Consider the following 17260-nt stretch of genomic DNA (forward strand, 5'->3'; position numbering starts at 1 on the left):
CGTTGTACAGCATTGACGATTCATGATTTGCATTTCCCGGCGTTGGATCAGGCTATCTGTCAGGGCGGCTCTCTTCTGCCGCACTGAAAACTGCATGATACCATTTCTTACTGTTGGATAAGACGCCGGCCTCTGGTGGTTGGCTAGACCACAATTGACGATTTCGGCTGGACTGAGAAAACCACAGCCAAATAGTGCTGCTCTAGATACATAGAAGGACGACATATAAATCATTGTGAAACACACATTCGAGCATGGACGAACATGGCTTTGTTCGGGGTGCGAGAGGTGAGACTGGGGGGCGCTTTGTCTTGGTGCCACCAACGTGCGCTCAACTGAACACTTACTTACATTTGCTATGAGTAGACACACCGCGTAGAATGACGATCGTACTACTGTATCACAACTTGCGAACTGCACATAAAAGGCCTACTCCTCTCGAGTCATTGAGACCTGCACAGCAACAATATCAATACCATGGTATCATCACGATTCATATCGCGTTACACGTACCACCAGCATGAAGGTACCCTTCCATCAAGCTCTGCTTGCCATCTGCACCTTCACTCTAACAGCCGCAACTCCACTCCTTCGCCTCTACCACTTCGAGAAACCAAGACAAACAACTTCAATCCCTCCACGCCACGAAACCATCCAAGTACGCGACGACCTCGAAGAACACGGCAAGATAGGTGGTATGTACATGTGCACCGGCATCAACTTCACCGGCACCTGTAAATACATCCAGCCAGCAATGGGTACATGCTACACCTTGCCCGCACCCTTCAAATCCAGTATCGCCTCTTTTGGTCCAGATCAAGCTTTTAGCGGATCGATTCCAGCATTCGCATTTGGATGCAGACTGTATGAGGATGAGACGTGCAGCGCAGGAAAAGTGAGGTTCGAGTATCCTAGAGTCAGCAGTGGGAAGTTATGGGTCGATCCCAAGAGTGTCCAGTGCAAGTTCTACAATCAGGCTGCGATGAACTTGTACAAGTGGTTGCTGGAGTCTTGATTAGATCATGGCACGCAAGATCTAGAGGTAGACGTTGAATTTGGTTGTTCACTATATGAATACACATCAAAGAACAGAATTTTATCTCCTTCGGCCTGAAGTACACTTTGATGTATTTGTTGGAAATCCATAGCATCCGACAAGTGAGTGACTACAGTCACTTCTTATCAGGTCCCACATAACCTGGCTGACCGGGGCGCTTGCCGTGCCTGCGTGACAACGAATTATGAAGGACGAGTTTCCTCTGGCACTTGTTGCAGACCAGCAGGGCGCATAGAATACAAGGTAGCCTAAACCTAGACCTGCCTGTGTTAGTTTAGTGTAAAGAAGGCTGGGCACGATCGATCACTTGCAGAAGCCACGACCGACTGAGCGCCAATACATTCTGTGATGACAGTCTTGCAAGACACCATGGGAATAGGCTTACTAAAATAGCCTCAGACCGACAGTGGGAGTGGGCGAACCCACATAAGGGGCTCGTGCTGAAATGGTTCATGTGGCTGGGTGCTGGACACGCATCGATTATAACCAGCCTGGACACTAGAAACATGACGATCGTTGGTTTTTGGTGTTCGACCGGAGGTGGAAACGGGCATACCCGTACGAGGCAGCCATGGTGAAGTTGCTTGCAAGATGGGTGCGGTACGCTTCACCATCGACCTGGTGGCAGATGCTTGAACAGCGTTGGCGATGTTAGCATTTTGGTTCGACTAGCGAACGTCAGTGATGTGTGAAAATCATTAACTCAAGAAGGGCTTTCTGGGGCTGGACCTTGCTTGCGGGCAGTCTTCGTGCTCACTGCTTCACGTCAGGCTTTGATCACTGACCGATGGGTAGGATTCGACTGGCACAAAAGAGCGGCAGCACCAGCGGCAGCCATGATTGCCGTCGGTTGAGTGTGTTGAAACTGATGGGCGTGCGGATGGCGTGCCAAATCGAGCAACTGAGAATGTTGTAGTTTCCATGTGTGACCTAAGGAGAGCAGTGGTGAGTTGAAACGGGGGTAGAAGAAGTCGAGAGACTGAGTTGATGGCGGATGAAGTAAAACCCAGTGCCAAGCCGGCGACGGGGCAGGAAGGAGCATGATGAGGTCGCGAGTTCGCAGAAGTGAAGGCGCAGATGGCCCACACGGAACCTTATGGAAATGAATTGGAAAGTACATACGAAGTGACTAAACGAGTTAAGAGTAGTAAGCGATTCACTCCTTTCTTATGTCTTTCTCGCACGCAAAGACGCGTGCGGATGACTAGAAGTCAAGCAAGCATCTGACAGCTTAAGCAATCACAGCTTAGGAAAACCATACCGCGACACGGCCAATCCTGTAACTAATGCACTGACGCCAGCATATACCAGCCACGGTGTGCTCGAGGCCTTCTCTTCTTCCTTCGCCAGCAGCCACCCTGGTGCATTCTCGTCTATGGTTTGCACTGGCACATAGTCCAACTTTGGCGCCTTTGCCCAAGCCGTGGCAAGTTTGGTGATATGCGCCTCGTATAGATAGGGCGCTATGTAGGTTGCAAATACTCTGCCGAAGAGAGTGTCGTATGAGTTCATCCTCGTAGCCTTTCCGGAAAGGTCGGTAAATGCCTTTGCTCGGTCCCATCGCTCTTTCTGGTACTCGACGAATATGGAGGTGATCTCAGACTTGGTGGGATGGCGATTGCGGTCGGCCTTCAGCTCACGATGCAAGATGTTGCAAAGCGCGACGGCATCTTCAATCGCAATGTTCGCGCCGATGCCTAGGTCTGCTGTCATCTGGTAGGTAGGGGTTAGCTAATCTATCCAGTGAATCCCATGATCGACAGCTCTCATCGACTTCAGCCTTGTCTTGCCGCGCCTCCTGAGTTCACCTCAGACTTACCTTGTGTGCGGAATCTCCCACCAAGACAATCCTGCCCGCATGCCACTGTGATAGCACGCCCTCCTCAATTGTGAGGAGACCAACTCTTGTTCTCGACTCCCACAGATCACTGAACTTGATATTCTCGTTCAGAGCAACATCAGCGAAGCGTCTAGCGACCTCTTCCATGTTTTCATTGGTAGCCTTGAACCTCTTGGGTGGCTGGTTGTATTTGTCCTTGAAGACGAGCGCCCACATCTGTTGGCCTTGCTGCTGGAAGAATAACTTCGTCACACCCTGCCCAAAGACAATATTCGTCTCAGCGGCCGCCAAACCGTAGTCCTCGGGTTCGCCCTTCATTTTGCTGACCCCGAACATGGCATCGTACTCGCTGAAAAGTACTGACTTGTCCGATTCCGGGACTGTGTTCGGTTCAAACTTGCTTGCGTAGTCCCACATTTGAGATCTGACAGTACTGTGGACGCCATCTGCGCCAATGACTATGTCACCTTCTTCGACTGTTCCGTCGGTGAGGACTACGCGGATGCCGGTCTCGGTGTGTTCGATGCGTTCAACACGCTTGTTCAACTTGACTGTTGACTGATCTGGCAAGTTATCGTACAAATGAGCCACGCAAGACTGTCGGTCGAACAAAACAGGTGGCACCCCAAAGCTGTTGCTGAATCAGTGATGCTCATCAGGTGCTTTGCGCTCGCGAACATTGACATACAGCTCGTGGAACCTGTTCATAGTACTGCGGTTCCCATTGATGGTTCCATCTGGCCAGCGACGATACTCTGTGGTAACAGGTGTGATGGTGCTCAAGATCTTGGGCAGGAAGCCGAATTGATCAAAGATCCGCTCCGCATTTGGCCAGATGATCAACGCTGCTCCTTTGACAGATTTGACCCTATCGTATTTCTCCAAGACGACATGGTCTATCTTGGCAAGCTGAAGGGCATGCGATAAACTGAGTCCCACAATGCCAGCGCCGACAATAACAACCCGAAACGGCTTCGGTGGCGTTATATCTGTTTGCATCATATCGTCATTTGTTCGCAGGGTGTGTTGCGGTGTAGGAAGATGAGTAAGTCGTTCGTCGTGAGTGGTGAGGTGAGCGAGCGTCAAGTTATGGCGAAGGAGAGAAAGTGTGGGTGGTTGGAGAATGCAGCAGCATGTATGCGTTAGCTGAGCCTAAAGTACGTTTTGTAGACGCCGACCTGGTTAGCAGATGATGCTTTGACGCGAAACCCGACTGCTTCCTGAGCCAAGGTCTGACTGGTGACCTAATCGGTCAATCGCACGTCGACCTACCGTTGGCAGGGCTAGCTAGTGCTTATATGGCAAGAACTTGGGATGGGTTGACAGTGCATGTCAACACGGCACATGTTGCCAAACAACGTGTCACAAGCGCTGTGCCGAGGCAGTGGCTTCTTACGTTGCGACTGACCAAAGCCATAAGACGTAAGAAGGGCGCGTCTGAGCGAGCTGAAATTCATTGGTGGAGTCGCAGCTAAGGCGTGAATACCGGTTTGGGAGTATGTTGCGGTGGACGCCAGGGTCTAGGATCATCAACGACTGAACGCTGCTGACCTGGCTGAGTTGCTCCTGAGGCATGGGAACCCATCCTTAGATATATTTTCGCTTTACCTAGGTGCGAAGCGAGCATGCGGATCGTATGCAGCATTTGACTCCCATGGAATTCGTCATAAGGCGCCTTGTAGGGGTTTGCAGTCCAGATGCTGGGGACAACTCACCTACAGAACTTAATTTCTTTGAAAACAACAGACCCACGCGAGATGTTGACGTCGATCTGTGACTCTGAGATTCGTTCAAGTCTGGATCATCAATCTTTCTTGCCTTGGGGTACAATTATCTGGGTGGATGTTCAGAAGATCTATGCCAGCGCACGAAAAGAGTGCGCCGAATGTCTCCAAAGAGATACAGGCACAGGAGCACTTCATAGAGTGCTGGTGATCAGAGTTGTCAACAATCAAGCGATCTCCAGATTGATTGCCCAACTAAGTGTCAAAAGACCATAGCGAGGCCCGTGTCAGGCCTGATCCAATAATCAATCTGCCTATCGCTTGATTGTTGACAACTCTGCTGGTGATGGTCCGTTTACTTGTGGATACATGGAAAGGTCATTCAGTAATGAATTTTCGATAGGCGAGAGAGCATGGGAGTCGCAAGCGTGCCCAATACGAGACCGTCCTACCAGATCCACGCGACTGCCGGCATCAAAGCACCAAGAGAGTGGGTGGGTTGCGGAATTCACTTGCCTTGAGCGTTCGGCTAAGAGTGGAGCGCGGGAACGAGAGGTATATGGGGTTAAGCGGCTCGGCAATCACGCTAGGCCTGATCAGGCACCCTTGCCTTCGCACCTGCTAAAGGACGCAACCTCACCTGGGGAAAGAGGAGGCGCATTTCGACAACGCGCACGTCTCGACGCCTGCGCATTCTTCGAAACTCCGCCTGCCGCTCTGCTATCGATGACCATACCGCCCTCAGCGTGTCTGGTGGACTTGCGCTCGCGGTAGCCCCACCGGCAGATAACACCAGTGCCGGCGGCGCGTCTTTTGCGACTCACCCTAGCTGGCTCTCTCAACATTCCTCAGCCCTCTACATGGCGCCTGTACCTGATACACCCAATACGCGCATACGAAGCTCCGAAAGGCCACGCAGACGACACATCTCCGACTCGGTGCCTGCCAGCAAGAAGCGCAAATACGTGCCAGGTGGACCAGGAGGCGGGGGACGCTACGTGGATGACGAGGGTGTAGAGACACCCGTTGGAGGAACAGGACCAGGCGGCTACGCGTACATAGGGCCCCGCGGTCGCATCGGACGCCTCAACGCTGAACGACAAGGCGTGACCCTTCCCGATCTCGCGCCGTCGCCCTCATATTCACGACCGCGACGCGAAAGGCCGCCTGCTGGACCGCGTTCCAGCTCGGCTGCTGCAGTCGCCGCCGCCGTGGCGCAAAACGATGGATACAAGCCGAGGGAGGAGCGGAGTTGGGATGAGTTCCACCCAGATCTTGACATCGATACGGAGTTCCCTGTCTACAGCGCAGACCAGATCGACGGCGTAAGCCCTGCAGAATCGGTGCCAGGGACACCTGGACAAGCATCGTCAACTGGCCAGTATGCGGTGGACAGCGGTATCTCTGCCATGCTCGATGGGCTGCGCGCACAACAGACTCAAGACGAGGAGATGGAGGGTGGGTACAATGGCTCGGCCAGCATCTTGGCTACTCCCAAGAGGCGGCCAGGGCGCCCGCCTCGCAACAGAGACTCGATGCTTGCTGGGCTTGGGTCGCCTCCTCGACCGCGGATCAACCCCCTTCCGACTATGAATCCGAGGGAGAAGCTGAATCTACCGAAGCCATGTGTACGCCAGGTCGACCCCTTCAAGGCGCATGAAGAGAGCGAAGGAGTCAAAGTCAACTATGTCGATAGGACAATGGCAAACATCGGTTACCAAGAAAGCGAGGTCTTTGCTAGGGCTGAGAACAACTTGATTCGACTTCCGGAGGGCTCGATCGAGGAGGACCTGGATCTCACGTTACAGAACGAGGCTGAGGGATCCATAACAGCGGTCGCGGTTGGACGGGTAGAGTACGATATGGACGAGCAGGACGACATGTGGTTAGATGCACTCAACGTGCAGCGAAAGGCTGAAGACGTTGAAGCCATCAAGCCCGCGATATTCGAGGTTACCATAACTCAGATCGAGAAGGAGTGGCACGCGCTGGAGAAACGTGAGTGTTGCTTATCTATCTTCTACTCAAGCCAAGTTTACTGACAACACACAGGCATTCCTAAACCAAACCCCAAGCCACCGCAAACACACCGGCCACGATCTAGTAGTGCAGCCGCTGTCAACGGAGAGCCTGCTGGACAAGGGGAGGAACAAGATACAAAATGCGCGATCTGTGATGATGGCGATTGTGAGAACACCAACGCCATAGTATTCTGCGATGGTTGTGACTTGGCGGTTCATCAAGAGTGCTACGGTGTGCCGTTCATTCCAGAAGGACAATGGCTTTGTAGACGTTGTCAACTGGTGGGTCGTGGCACACCTGCTAGTGAGCTTCCGGTACGTCCTTGCCTCCATACGTCCAGCGGACCTTACTGACCTGGAACAGGGCTGCATATTCTGTCCAAATGGAGACGGCGCTTTCAAACAAACGACAGCTATGAAATGGGCACATCTCCTGTGTGCCATGTGGATACCCGAAGTATCACTTGGCAACGTGACATTTCAAGAGCCAGTACAAGATGTCGAAAAGGTCCCCAAGACACGCTGGAAGCTGGTAAGTCCATCGTCATCGAGAAATTTGTGTCACAACTAACTGGAACTGCAGTCTTGCTATATCTGCAAGCAAAAGATGGGAGCATGCATACAATGCGGCCACAAGTCCTGCTTCGAAGCCTTCCACGTCACCTGTGCACGCAAGGCACGCTTGTGCTTGCGGATGAAGTCTTCTCAATCCTCAAATCCACTCGATTCTACAGTACTTAAGGCATACTGTGATCGACATACCCCTTCTGATTGGCGGCGCGAGAACGACGTTGAGGGAGCCATTGCAGACGCAAAGGCCTTCTACCGACACACCATGCGTCACGTTCGCTGGCCGGACAGCCAAGTTTACGCTTTATCGATTGGCTCGACTCATGCAGCGCATGCAATCGACGACGAAGACGACGGCGTCCCTGGCAGTAACAAGCGTAAGCGTGGGCAACCGGCTAAGTCCTGGAGGCTGCCATCTGGAGCACCGGTGGTACCCCAAGCCATCTACCACAATGTCGAGAACGCTCTGATCAAGTTCAATGTTCGCAAACGTAAGGAGTTTGTGCAAGAAGCTTGCAAGTACTGGACGCTGAAGCGTGAGGCACGCCGCGGTGCCGCCTTACTCAAGCGCCTTCAACTACAAATGGAGGCTTTCTCATCCATGGAGATCACTCGCCGTAATTTTGCGGGAATGGGCGCTGCCGGACGGCCTCGTTTGCAGCGACGTATCGAGTTCGCTGAACGTCTTGAGGATGACATGGAACAGATTCGTGTCCTTTGCGAGAACGTTAAGGAACGCGAGGCTGAGAAGCTTAAAGACGTCATGATCCTCAAGGATATCCTGGATTGCGTCTACTTTCCTATTCCTTTCATCCTCAGTCCCATCCTGGATAGGGCGATCAAGTAAGTGAAATCCCTTGTCAACCCTATATTCTCGACTAATCAATTTTGCAGTCATGATAGCAAAGGTGTCTTTGCGGAAGGCTTCGGCGAGCTTAGGACCAAACTTGACGAGAAGGCCTACACGTCTGTCCAGGCGTTCAACGATGACTTGCTTGTGGTGTTGAGCGCTCAGATCGACTTTGCACCTGTCACCAATGTCGGAGATGCTGATAACGAGTTGAGTAAGGTCGCGCATCACAATCTAACAGCTGAGCAGAAGGAGACGAAGAAACTGGTCAAGCGCATCATCAAGAGTGTGCAGCCGCAGATCGAAGATGCTTTGCGCAAAGAAGCTGACATGGCCAAAGCCCCAGTTGAGAAGCTTGTCGATCTCGAAACGGTTCTCGAACAGAAGCTGCAGGGCAGACACATTGCTACTTCTGTCGAAGACGCTCCTCACTACACAACCGAAACCGAGCAAACAAACCATGACGAAGCCACTGAGCTAATGACCAACGGCACTGCCCATGAGGAAGCCGTTCAAAAGGCAGACGATATCCAGCTCGCACCCACGCCCGACGATAACGCCGCTGACAACAATCACTCCATAAACGATGAGGCTGCAGACGAGGCTGCCATCGCGGCTCAACTTGGGCAAGATACCTTGCATGCCTCCAATGGAAATGGGGAGCCTCAGGGCGATGCGATGGAGCTTGACGCCAAGAAGATCAATGGGCGTACGGAGCCTCTTACGCCACCAAGGTCCGAGAAGAACTTACTCAACCCACTTCACAACGGAGGCATTCCATGGTATCTCGAGCCATTCGACATTCATGGTACTACGGTCTACGAACCAATCTGGGCTGGCCGTGAAGTTCTCAAAGCCATGAGCGAAGATCTTAGCGAGCTTGACGACGACGAGCTTGATGGACTCGCAGACTCTGACCCAGTACAGCCAGACGAAGAAGCGGCTGACGCTCAGGCCATGGAATTGCGCAAAGCAGCTGCACGCAAGAGGCAAAGACGTTCGCGAGCGTATAGATGATTCATTTCTTTCTTCTCACACATTGTTTCACCCCGGCATGTCCTTTTCGGTCATGTTATGTATTACCTTTCTCTTTGCATCACATCCTCTGGCTTGATAGATGAGGCGCAACCGGTGTTTAGTTCTCACTTTATGGCAAGACGCCGCGGAACTACCCTTGTGGGATCTTGGAGTTGATCTTTGCGAAGCATTTCAGCAGGGAGTAATGGGATGACGATTGCTGCGGACCGAGACTGGCAGTTCTAGTAATTCAGCTACGATACAGACACGCATATTCCAACTTGACGTCTCTTTCACCATAGCTTGCTGAAACCAAGGGCAAACCCATGTTCTGGCGAAATGTACCAGTATTTCCGAGAAGACGCACGATGGTGGACTAGTGACGCCATAAAGATACGTAGAGTTGCTGCGACAGGTCGCTCTAACAGGGCGTTGGTAGCTGCCCCCTGACTTCGCAATTGCCTCACTCCTCTGAACGCCAAGGGGCGCGCCTGCCTTTATTCGATCTGTCCGCCGCGCACGTCTCGCCCATAAAGACGCGCTCACCTGCTATCCATTCCTCTCTCACCAAGACATCTGTCTATCGTTTATCGCTGTCCCCACTCACCTACAAGGTTGCAACGTCTCTTGCGGCAGCCTGACTAGCGTGAACGCTTACTAAATAAAGGCGCGGCTCTGTCGATCAGCCCTGCTAGAGCTGCCAAAAAATCCAGACCTTCTTGCCGACAAACAACACCTCACCTTCGTCATCTCCCATCACCACTGCCACCCACACCGCAGCACAAGATGGAATACGAGAACGACCAACGCGGCTACGACGGTTTGTCTCAACGCTCCTGTGCCACTGCGCCATTCGCTAACACCGACGGGTAGACGAGCCTCGCGGCTATGAGCGCGACCGCAGCAGGTCACCGCGCCGTGACGGCCGTGACAACGACAACGCCCGCGCCCGCAGCGCCTCTCCCAACGGCCGTGACAGCCGGTACGTATGCTTCAGGTATATACCGATGAGCTATTTGGCTAATACATGTTCAGTGGCCCGCCGCCGCAGCCTCGCGACCGTGAGGCAGACGAGAGCCGCAACGAGGGCTCCAACCTCTTCGTCACTGGCATCCATCCCAGCTTGACCGAGGACGAGGTCACACGTCTCTTCGAGAAGTATGGTGAAGTCGAGCAGTGTAACATCATGCGCGACCCTCACACCAAGGAGTCTCGTGGCTTCGGTTTCGTCAAGATGGTCACCTCTGAGCAGGCAGACGCCGCCAAGGAGGGTCTGCAGGGCGAGGTCCACCAAGGCAGGACTCTGAGCATCGAGAAGGCTCGCCGTGCGCGCCCCCGTACTCCCACCCCGGGCAAGTACTACGGTCCCCCCAAGCGTGGTGAGTATGACTGTTCTCGTTTGGCTTTTGCACACTGACACCAGCACAGAGTTCGGTGGCAGGGGCGGAGGTCGCGGAGGCCCTCGCTATGGCGACCGCTACTCTGACGACCGTCGCGGTGGAGGTGGCTACGGCCGTCGCGACGACTATGGCTCTCGCCGCTACGACGACCGTGGCTATGGTGGCGGCCGACGAGACGACTACGGCCCTCGTGGTGTAGACCGCTACGCTTCCGACCGCGGGTACGGTGGCAGGGACGGTGGCCGTGACGACCGTCGCGGTGGTAGCGGCGGCTACTATGACCGACCCCCTCCCCCAGCTGGTGGTGGTTCTGGAGGCGGCTACGACGCCCCTCCTCCTCGCGAATCGTACGGTGGAGGCCGCTCGTACGAGGGTGGTGACTACGACCGTTCTTACCGCTAGCTCCCCTGCTAATCAAGGTAGAACCCAAGCGGTACTAAGCTAGGTTTCGCAGGGCTACTCTGATCAAAGCAAGCTACTCTTTCAGCACTTCACGCATGTAACCCCATGGGTACGCCAATGGGCTCGCTTTATAATACGGCTTCACATCACAGGGAATGGTCGGCAAAAGTTCTTCGATATAATTCGCAGCAGCGCACGGTAGCACACTTCGATAGTTTGCCATCTTGCAGCTCGACAATTCCCACACATCTTCGGCTCGGTAGTTTTCCTTGGAGAATCGGTTATCAGCACTCGGTAAAGGCTTCTGGGGCATCACTCACAGCCCTTTGGAGCATCAGTCGTCTTGAACATCTACGTCGACACAAATTGTACTTCTATAACTTCCCTTACGATGCAACCTGGACGTCAAATAATTCATCCGCAACACCTGCCGCGCCACCACCACTGTCTAGATATTGTCAATATCACCTGTCATAACCGCGCCCGTGTCAACAGCCTGCGACAAACCCAGATAAAGCGGTCAGCAGTCATCGCCATCCGATCACAAAAGCAAAGACCACCAGATAATTGCGCAATACCCTGTCTCGCCTAGGACGCAGCGATAAGAAACAGATCCACCTTGTACTACGCCATATAAAACAGTCTGCATTGTGCTGCGCGCAAGCAGATTCCAGGCTCAAAAGTTCTGCCTTGTTTCATGCCAGTGCCCGTGACAACAGCATGCAAACGATTGCTGAGGTTTGCACCAACGCAAACTGACGCTGCGATGCCTTGCGCGTCGCGAACACTGGCCGACGGGCAGCTGCAGATGAAGGTGCGTGTCCCAGCTTCCGTTTGTGTACTTCCTCCTTTAGTCTTGCAAATATTTCACCTTGCTTCGCTGCTATCGCGCAACTTTTTGTCTACACGATCACCAACCTGGTAAGAACTCAAGGTCACAGTCCGCCCTGATGTTAGACATAGCTGGTCAGGCTACACAGCAGCGTCTGCGCCAAATTTGGCTATAGCCAGAAGCTTGTTCAGGTAGGCGATACATTCTGCAGGGCCTGCAGCTGCAGCATCTCATCTCATCAATGGTTGCTTTTTGCATCGTCTAAAGCGAGCCATCGATTGTCGACCAGAGTTACTGTCAGTCGTATGGCTGAGGCTTGCCTTCGTAGCTGCTCGTTGAGGTTGTCCAATTTTTGACATCCCCACACGTGCGCGACGGTGACCCTCTCATGGGACGTTTTGGTACCTGGATGCCGTCCGCCATGTTTGACAAGCTTAGACCGGCGCCCGCGAAAGCTTACGTAAACGCGTGGAGAAACCGTAGACCCCGTAGTGTAATTAAATGATCCACCCTTGGAGCTGATCTAAAGCTGGTTCGCATGTCAAAGCTCTCGTCCTGTAAATATAATGATCTCTCAACATTGCAAAAGCAGCTGGAATGCTGCAGGAGAAACAGCGCCACCATAGATGGTGCCCGAGTGCAGCTCGTCTCAGGACTAGCGTTGCACCAAATCGAACACGAACCCCTAAGTCCGGGTTCTGGGCAACGGCTAGGTCCATCGCATCCGGCACCATTGTGATGAGCTGACGTTGCTCGGGCTTGCATATGATGAGCGCAAATACGAGTCGGTCCCTCTTGGGGACCTCGAGGTGACTCTCTGTCCTCTATGCAGCCTCGTGCGCTCCCTTCTTGCTTTTGCATTGTTTGCCATTGTGTTGATAGCCTCATGTGAGGGAGGCTTCCATTATTCACCTGCGATTGAATGCGACAGCGCGCCGCGCGGCTACTCCACTGTAAGCGCATGCCATCTGGTACAGTCTGTGATCTCGTCATGCTAACAACGTGGTATAGAAAGGAACCGTAGTGTCTCTCTCCTGTGTGAGGGCTACCATTCGCTCTTCCTCGCCGCATACCCCACACACTCCTCCCTTCGGCGCAATACAATGACGAAGCGGAAGGTCATTCCTTTCCTCGCCTTTGCCGCGACTGTGTCCATTTTCCTCTTCTTCTTCTTTGGCGAAACAGTGCACAAGACATGGGAAGGGTTACCACAGCACATAGGGCTTGGAGAGCACATAGGGAACAGCCATGCGCACGATGCGACTGGTGGAAGCCAACAGGAACCAGATTATGCGAACTGGAACCCAAGACCAGACTTCAAAGCTGGCTCAACGCTACCAGCAGGGCATAATTACACATCTACCCTCGTGATTGCGAGGACAAAAGAGGAGGATATGGAATGGTTACAACGCGAGATTCCAGGTCAACAAACCGCTATCTACGTCGTCGACGATCCTTCCGCTCCGCTCCACCCTCCCAAGAACAAAGGACACGAGGTCATGGTATATCTCACATATATAATCGACCACTACGACGAGCTCGCCGACGTAACGATGTTCATGCACGCGCACCAACTCGCCTGGCACAACGACGAAATCCTCGGCAACGACGCCGCAAAAATGATATCCCGTCTCTCTCGCCCGCGCGTCTGGCGCGAAGGTTTCGTCAACATGCGCTGCTCCTGGTACCCTGGCTGTCCGGACTGGATGCATCCCGGCGAGACGGCCCAGAACGACTTCAAGCAAGAGGAAGTCCTGCTTGCCAAGTCGTGGTCGGAATTATTTCCTCTCGACGAGATCCCGAGTATGTTGGCGCAGCCGTGTTGTGCGCAATTTGCGCTGAGTCGGGAGAGGATTCAGGCGAAGAGTCATGCGCAGTATGTGTGGTATCGCGAGTGGTTGTTCCAGACCAAGATTCCGGATCATCTCTCTGGGAGAATCTGGGAGTATGTGTGGCAGTTTGTGTTCACGGGTGAGGCTGTGTTTTGTCCGAAAGAACATGTTTGCTTCTGTGATCAGTATGGGACGTGTTTTGGTGGGGAAGAGGAATTCGATGGTTTTGTGAGCTTGAAGAATGAGCTTGCCGACCGCGAGCGTGACCTCAGGGATTGGGAAGACAAATGGAATAAAGTTGAGGAGGCGAAGGAGAAGGGTGATCAAGAGAAGTTGAAGGGACTAGAAAAGCCTGAGCTGGGGAAGGATCAGGAGTTCCACAGGGACATTGATCGGTTGAGGCCGGTTGTGGATCGTTTGAGGGATGAGGCGGAGGTGAGAGGGAAGGATCCAAAGAATAGAGCGAAAGAAGCGGGGAGGGTGTGGCACGAGGACGATGGCTTCTAGTTGAAGTCAATTCTGAATCTGATGTTCTGGTACAGGAAGGGATTTTACAGGTCTCTGGCGTTATATGGGAGGATACCCATCTACAGACTTAGACTCTTGAAGCAGTAGAGCGCAGCCAGCGAGCTGTCATTGTTGTCACGTAAGTCAGTATCGCATTACTCAGGCGGAGCATGTCTACTTCTGCTACATATTGCTAGCCAAACAAATCTTACCGTGTTGGCTCCTACCATCCACTCAACTCACGCTGGATTATGCCATGTAGAACGTGGAAGTCCTCAAGGAATACCACCAATAGACAGGTCTCGATATACTTTGCGCCCCAACGACTCGAGCGCTCGCGCCGGATTTAGCGATAAAGAATGTGCCAAGGGAGTTTGCACAACCACCATGTGGTCTGCTAAATCACCTTCAAAAGGTATAACAACAGGGCTCATACCATTACTGCCATTGAATCTCCAGCACACGTCTCTCAAGCACAATTATTGTTTCTTTTCTTGATGTACAACATTGGCATTGCATCTCTTCCTCACGCACTTGAAAGACCTGCTGTTATGTAAGCAAAGTGTGCAAACACAGACTTGACACGCAATGCAAACAACACAAACGCCATCCCTTCGCCCCCACGAACGCGCCGCCGCTGGTCGGTCGCTGTCTCCTGCTTGTCAATCATACACGACAACGACAAGCATGACGCAGCAAGCAACCAGCACCACAATAGGTGCGCAAACAGCTGCTGCAACGCCATTGCCGTCTTTGATTGTAGCAAACTTCGCCTGCATGTATCGAATGTCACATTACCATCTCTCAAACACCATATTCCTGCCTTCTCGCATCTCGCATCTGCTGTCAAACCATCTCATCGCAAATCAGACTTTATGTTGCTTCGAACAAACCAAGCCATGTATCCGCACCTGACCAAACCACAACTGCTGGGATCTTGCATTCAAAAGAGCGGTGTCTCTCGAGAGCCTGGCTTGCATCGAGTCCATTCGTTCTTCCCTGCCTTGCTTTCTCTTGAGTCTTTGATCAAGTACTTACATTCGAAGTTTGACAGTCTTGCTTCTACAGCCCATCAATCCAGACCTACTTGTTTGACCACGCCCTTCCGATCTGATCTAGTGATTGGCAGCAATGGCAACAAACGCTCCCTACTACCAGATGCGTGCCGGCCAGCTGTCCACGGGTACCAACAGCTCAACCGCTGCCGCGCAGACCGACACACCTCAAGACGGAGACTATGGCCTCGCGCCTATTATAGCCATCAAGCATGCGACTGAGAACCAGCATCTCCCCCTGTACTCCGAACACGCTGCCCGTCAACACGGAGCAGACAGGCAACAAAACGATTTCGAAGAGAATCACAACCTGGTGGAACTTTTGGAAGCTGCAACGACAGCTGCAGACCAAGATCCCGTGGCCATGCATCCTACCGAGACAGCAATTCCGAACCCACAGAGCAAAGGCAAGAGGAAGAGAGGCTCCAGCCCTCTGATCGACGCACCTACTTCTAGCGGATCCCAATCGCAAGACCATGATAGCTCCACCGTGAAACGCCATCGCATCGACACATCATCCACCCATCCCAGTCTCCAAGCCAACAGCAACGACACCACTATGCGCTCCCCTGCCTCCAACACCAGCCCTTCACCATCCCGCGACAGCCTCCTCATCGACGCCCGCGCAGCAGGCGTCCACTCAGCCGCCGCTCTCTTCCGCCGCACATCATCCAATCCAACACGCAAGTACACGCGCCCACCCATGTCCAAGCTCTTCATGTCCCTCAACATAACGCCTGAGAATTTCATTGCCCTGCAAGCACTCGCAAAGGCTTACATGCTCTCGCCTGCGCACCCCGAACGTCAATCCTGCGTCGGCAACCGCGGAAAGGGTGATACTGACATGGTCAAGCTCCGCCTCTTCAACTGTGTGCGAGACTTTCTTGCTGATGGTTTGGGCGAGAAATTCTTCGGTGAGCACGTTGAGAAGCCTGGCGAGAGGGAGAACAGTGAGGCAGCAGCAGCATTGGGCGAAAAAGAAGGTGGAGGGGAGAAGTTGGTGTGGCCGCGAGACGGGAACAAGATCATCAGCCTTGTCACGCCGTTGATGAGGAGGATGGTGACGAACGAGCGACAGAGGCTGTACGCCATCGATACTCGGAAGGGCGGGAAGAAGGCAGAGAAAGACTCTAGCGTCGAGGCTCCCATTCACCAAACCTCACCTGCCACGCCGGTGCACGATGTTGACCAGCATCTCCAGACAGCGCTTGACCCCACACTCCAGCGCCCCGCCGTCCAGAGGCATTCACCTTCCACCCCGACTACGACGACTGTGCAGACACAAGCACCCAATACAACCGCACCTCCTGCCTCCAATCCCCCAGCCCTCTCATTGCCAACAGCTCCCTTTGCACTATTTTCCACCGACACCGTCGAGCCACACCTCACAAACATCAACATCTTCCTGACCTACACCTCCAGCACCTCCAAAAGCATCAAGCTCTACGAGAAGCGCATCTCAACGACCCGTCCCGCACACTTGACCTTCTACAATTACACCGCCTTCCTGGAAGTCATCAGCTCCATGGTCCATCGCGCTGAGCTACTTCACCCATCCGTGAAGACTCCTCAGGACAACTCCACTTCAGAGACTACCTCGGCAGACGCTCGCTCGAGTGAGAGTCTAGTCGGACTCGCTGCGGCTGCGAACGCTTTGCAGCCCGACAAGGACGAGCAGCAGCCTCAGTCGGCAATGGGTGTGGAGGCATCGGGCGCGAAGTACACGGTTAAGACAGTTGGAACGAATGGCTGGCAGGTTATCGATAGCGCGGAGAGTTGGTACCATGTACTCACTGAGCGAGCGTTTGCGACGTGGGCGGATGGCGTGTGTAATGTCATTGTTGAGCTTGGAGGTGCTCACGTGCAGACGGTGGCGAGGGAAGTGGATGGTGTGGCTGATACGACGGAGGGGGAGGTGCAGATGGAAGGCGCGTGAGGACCGGGAGTAATATGTGTGAGGTGCATGGGCTGGCGTTATGTTTGTTGCGTTTTCGGTGTTAGTAGCATCTATATGGTTGTAGGTGGAGGCATTTTGTAGATAGATTCAACTTCTGCATACGCCTCATGTCGTTTCTAAAAACGTGGGCTTATTCGTATCGCAATTATGCAGGTTTTCATGATGCGTCCATATAGGAAGAATTGGGTATATGTTG

General features: G+C 53.3%; 7 protein-coding genes across 7 annotated transcripts; 6 read left to right on the plus strand and 1 right to left on the minus strand.

The window, feature by feature from the left end:
- Positions 1–520: 520 nt before the first annotated feature.
- BU25DRAFT_417340 (uncharacterized protein) lies at positions 521–1015 on the plus strand (the record flags this gene model as incomplete). Its single annotated transcript, XM_033707799.1, has 1 exon — positions 521–1015. The coding sequence occupies one exon, from the start codon at positions 521–523 to the stop codon at positions 1013–1015; it is 495 nt and encodes a 164-aa protein (XP_033566938.1).
- A 1103-nt stretch (positions 1016–2118) lies between these two features.
- On the minus strand, positions 2119–4193 carry BU25DRAFT_406059 (FAD/NAD(P)-binding domain-containing protein). The gene is made up of 3 exons (XM_033705183.1): positions 3586–4193; positions 2877–3528; positions 2119–2770 (listed from the first exon to the last, which is right to left on the minus strand). Exons 1-3 carry the CDS (start codon positions 3897–3899, stop codon positions 2297–2299), a joined length of 1440 nt encoding a protein of 479 aa, XP_033566939.1. The 5' UTR covers positions 3900–4193; the 3' UTR covers positions 2119–2296.
- Positions 4194–5271: 1078 nt separating this feature from the next.
- Positions 5272–9335, plus strand: BU25DRAFT_444783 (uncharacterized protein). Its single transcript, XM_033709403.1, has 5 exons — positions 5272–6619; positions 6674–6957; positions 7007–7174; positions 7226–8055; positions 8107–9335. The coding sequence occupies exons 1-5, from the start codon at positions 5482–5484 to the stop codon at positions 9077–9079; spliced, it is 3393 nt and encodes a 1130-aa protein (XP_033566940.1). The 5' UTR covers positions 5272–5481; the 3' UTR covers positions 9080–9335.
- Positions 9336–9865: 530 nt separating this feature from the next.
- BU25DRAFT_417343 (RNA-binding domain-containing protein) lies at positions 9866–10881 on the plus strand (the record flags this gene model as incomplete). The annotated part of the gene is made up of 4 exons (XM_033707800.1): positions 9866–9899; positions 9953–10061; positions 10115–10458; positions 10508–10881. The coding sequence occupies 4 exons, from the start codon at positions 9866–9868 to the stop codon at positions 10879–10881; spliced, it is 861 nt and encodes a 286-aa protein (XP_033566941.1).
- Positions 10882–12494: 1613 nt separating this feature from the next.
- BU25DRAFT_382502 (uncharacterized protein) lies at positions 12495–14270 on the plus strand. The gene is made up of 2 exons (XM_033704243.1): positions 12495–12666; positions 12725–14270. The coding sequence occupies exon 2, from the start codon at positions 12817–12819 to the stop codon at positions 14050–14052; it is 1236 nt and encodes a 411-aa protein (XP_033566942.1). The 5' UTR covers positions 12495–12666; positions 12725–12816; the 3' UTR covers positions 14053–14270.
- A 405-nt stretch (positions 14271–14675) lies between these two features.
- BU25DRAFT_81804 (uncharacterized protein) lies at positions 14676–15032 on the plus strand. The gene has a single exon (XM_033712146.1). The coding sequence runs from the start codon at positions 14740–14742 to the stop codon at positions 14965–14967; it is 228 nt and encodes a 75-aa protein (XP_033566943.1). The 5' UTR covers positions 14676–14739; the 3' UTR covers positions 14968–15032.
- A 1113-nt stretch (positions 15033–16145) lies between these two features.
- Positions 16146–17073, plus strand: BU25DRAFT_406062 (uncharacterized protein). Its single transcript, XM_033705184.1, has one exon. It carries the CDS (start codon positions 16165–16167, stop codon positions 17041–17043), a length of 879 nt encoding a protein of 292 aa, XP_033566944.1. The 5' UTR covers positions 16146–16164; the 3' UTR covers positions 17044–17073.
- The last annotated feature ends 187 nt before the right edge of the window (positions 17074–17260 follow it).

This window comes from Macroventuria anomochaeta, assembly GCF_010093625.1.
Source record: "Macroventuria anomochaeta strain CBS 525.71 unplaced genomic scaffold BU25scaffold_2, whole genome shotgun sequence".
Taxonomy (NCBI): domain Eukaryota; kingdom Fungi; phylum Ascomycota; class Dothideomycetes; order Pleosporales; family Didymellaceae; genus Macroventuria; species Macroventuria anomochaeta.

Bases quoted from the DNA above. Each gene is read 5' to 3' on its own strand.
- BU25DRAFT_406059 (XM_033705183.1), bottom strand. From the start codon at position 3,899: ATGATGCAAACAGATATAACGCCACCGAAGCCGTTTCGGGTTGTTATT. The intron at 3,529-3,585 runs GTATGTCAATGT...ATTCAGCAACAG, and splicing joins ATGAACAGGTTCCACGAGCT to CTTTGGGGTGCCACCTGTTT. The intron at 2,771-2,876 runs GTAAGTCTGAGG...CCTACCTACCAG, and splicing joins TGGGAGATTCCGCACACAAG to ATGACAGCAGACCTAGGCAT.
- BU25DRAFT_81804 (XM_033712146.1), top strand. From the start codon at position 14,740: ATGACGCAGCAAGCAACCAGCACCACAATAGGTGCGCAAACAGCTGCT.
- BU25DRAFT_406062 (XM_033705184.1), top strand. From the start codon at position 16,165: ATGGTGACGAACGAGCGACAGAGGCTGTACGCCATCGATACTCGGAAG.
- BU25DRAFT_382502 (XM_033704243.1), top strand. From the start codon at position 12,817: ATGACGAAGCGGAAGGTCATTCCTTTCCTCGCCTTTGCCGCGACTGTG.
- BU25DRAFT_444783 (XM_033709403.1), top strand. From the start codon at position 5,482: ATGGCGCCTGTACCTGATACACCCAATACGCGCATACGAAGCTCCGAA. The intron at 6,958-7,006 runs GTACGTCCTTGC...GACCTGGAACAG, and splicing joins CACCTGCTAGTGAGCTTCCG to GGCTGCATATTCTGTCCAAA. The intron at 7,175-7,225 runs GTAAGTCCATCG...CTGGAACTGCAG, and splicing joins CCAAGACACGCTGGAAGCTG to TCTTGCTATATCTGCAAGCA.